Source organism: Octopus bimaculoides, chromosome 22 (assembly GCF_001194135.2).
Source record: "Octopus bimaculoides isolate UCB-OBI-ISO-001 chromosome 22, ASM119413v2, whole genome shotgun sequence".
Taxonomy (NCBI): domain Eukaryota; kingdom Metazoa; phylum Mollusca; class Cephalopoda; order Octopoda; family Octopodidae; genus Octopus; species Octopus bimaculoides.
In genome coordinates, this window is record NC_069002.1 from 32,015,816 (window position 1) to 32,017,565 (window position 1,750).

General features: G+C 30.3%; 1 protein-coding gene across 4 annotated transcripts in view; it reads right to left on the reverse strand.

Annotated features, from left to right (window-relative positions):
- Window positions 1–2: 2 nt before the first annotated feature.
- The window catches only part of LOC106869637 (uncharacterized), a 99,735-nt gene continuing 97,987 nt past the window's right edge, over window positions 3–1,750 (reverse strand). For all 4 annotated transcript variants that reach the window (XM_052975743.1, XM_014915453.2, XM_052975745.1 and 1 more), the window contains one exon: window positions 3–944. In XM_052975743.1, the coding sequence (XP_052831703.1) occupies window positions 644–944 (301 nt within the window). In that variant the 3' untranslated portion in view covers window positions 3–643. The remainder of the gene's footprint in view (window positions 945–1,750) is intronic.

The window sequence follows — 1,750 nt, forward strand, 5'->3', positions numbered from 1 at the left end:
TATCATGTTACGGTGATGAGATGTTCCAGTTGGGTTTTAGTTTTTTTTTTTTTTTAATTCATGTGTACTGACAGAAGTGAAGAGGAAAATCATAATAATAATAATGAAAAAAAAAATAAAAGAAGAAAGTCAAACTCGATACCGCCATTTTCTTCACCCGAAACTAACGATGGAATATTTCTATGAATTATATTTACTAAATGTATCTTTTGAGAATTTATACTCTCCCCACCCGACCCATCGCTATTCTATTGTTTGTTTTTCAATAATCTTTGCGTCTTGCTTCTGTTTCTGTGTCCATAATCTCAAGCCAGCACCAAGCCATCTGAGTCGTCTCAGCCAGGAGACAATAGATAATGGTAATAGTATTTTTAAATGCATATCAAATTCACTTAGTTAATCCGAGAACAAAGTGAAAGACATCTTTTGGGGGGAGAGAAAAAAAAGGATTTTTTTTTCCTTAAAAAGTCGTTTGCCATTCACCAGCTTCGTCATTTGTGCATTTGAAAATGAAACATGTCTCTTTGTATATATTATTATATATATATATATAATTTTTTTTAACCTTTTTTATATTTGGGGGATTTTCAACTTAATAAATTTCTTCACATAATTTTGTAGATGGGGTTTTATAAAATGTCTTTCATATATCAGTTGTGTTTAAATGTTCTAAATTCTGTGGTGAAAGAATGGCGGTGCCATTTACATATGGATAAGCGGGAAGATCTCCATAGAATGTTGAGTGCTTGTTTCTGGTGTTCTTGGAAGCTTCATGTTCCCTGAGTGTGGTATCAAGCAAAACATCGGAAGAACTGAGCACAGAAACTGGAGTTTTAGTTGTAAAATCTACTTCATCATTGTACATATCGACGGAGAGTTCCTGCTCATCATACCCAACATGAGTCTGTCTGGAGTTGATATCATAATTTTCCAATGAGCTACCTCTGTAAAGAGACGGAGAAAAAAGAAAAAAACACACACACGGATAGCAAACGTAATAATTCGTTTTTGTAAATCAGTTGACAACTTTATCCAATAATATTTAATAAAATTCACACAATAATGTTTAATGACGAACACAAAATATGTAGTAACAAGCATACAATAACCTCTTATGTCATGAACGATAATGTTTAATTATAATAATGTGCTGCAACGTTAATAGGATAATGTTTTAACAACTTATGCACAATAGTGTTTGTTAGCAAACATACAGTAATGTTAGGTAACATATGTACACAGTAATGTTTAGTAACAAATACACAATGATGTATAGTAATACGTATACACACACAAACATGGTAATATGTATTAACACATATAAACGATGATATTTAATGAAAAGTACACAATAATGTACAGTAACATTTACATACACATATAGACATACAGTAACGTTTACATACACATATAGACATACGCGATAATGTTTATTAGCATATATAAACAATAATGCTTAATTACAAAAACAATGATTTTCTTAGTATGAAAACCATAATAATGGTTTATTTCCTTTATGATAATGATATTTATACGATGATAATTTTAATTATAATGCACTTGAATATTGTACTCCACAGGTGTATATTTATTTGTTTACTCCAAAATCTCGCGGGATCTCACGTGATTTTATTGTGTTTTCATCCATAATTGTTGAGAGATAGCTCTCTCAGCATGAAACCAATGGAAGTCTGGTTTACTCACAAATAAAGTATAAACATATATATATATATATATATATATATATATA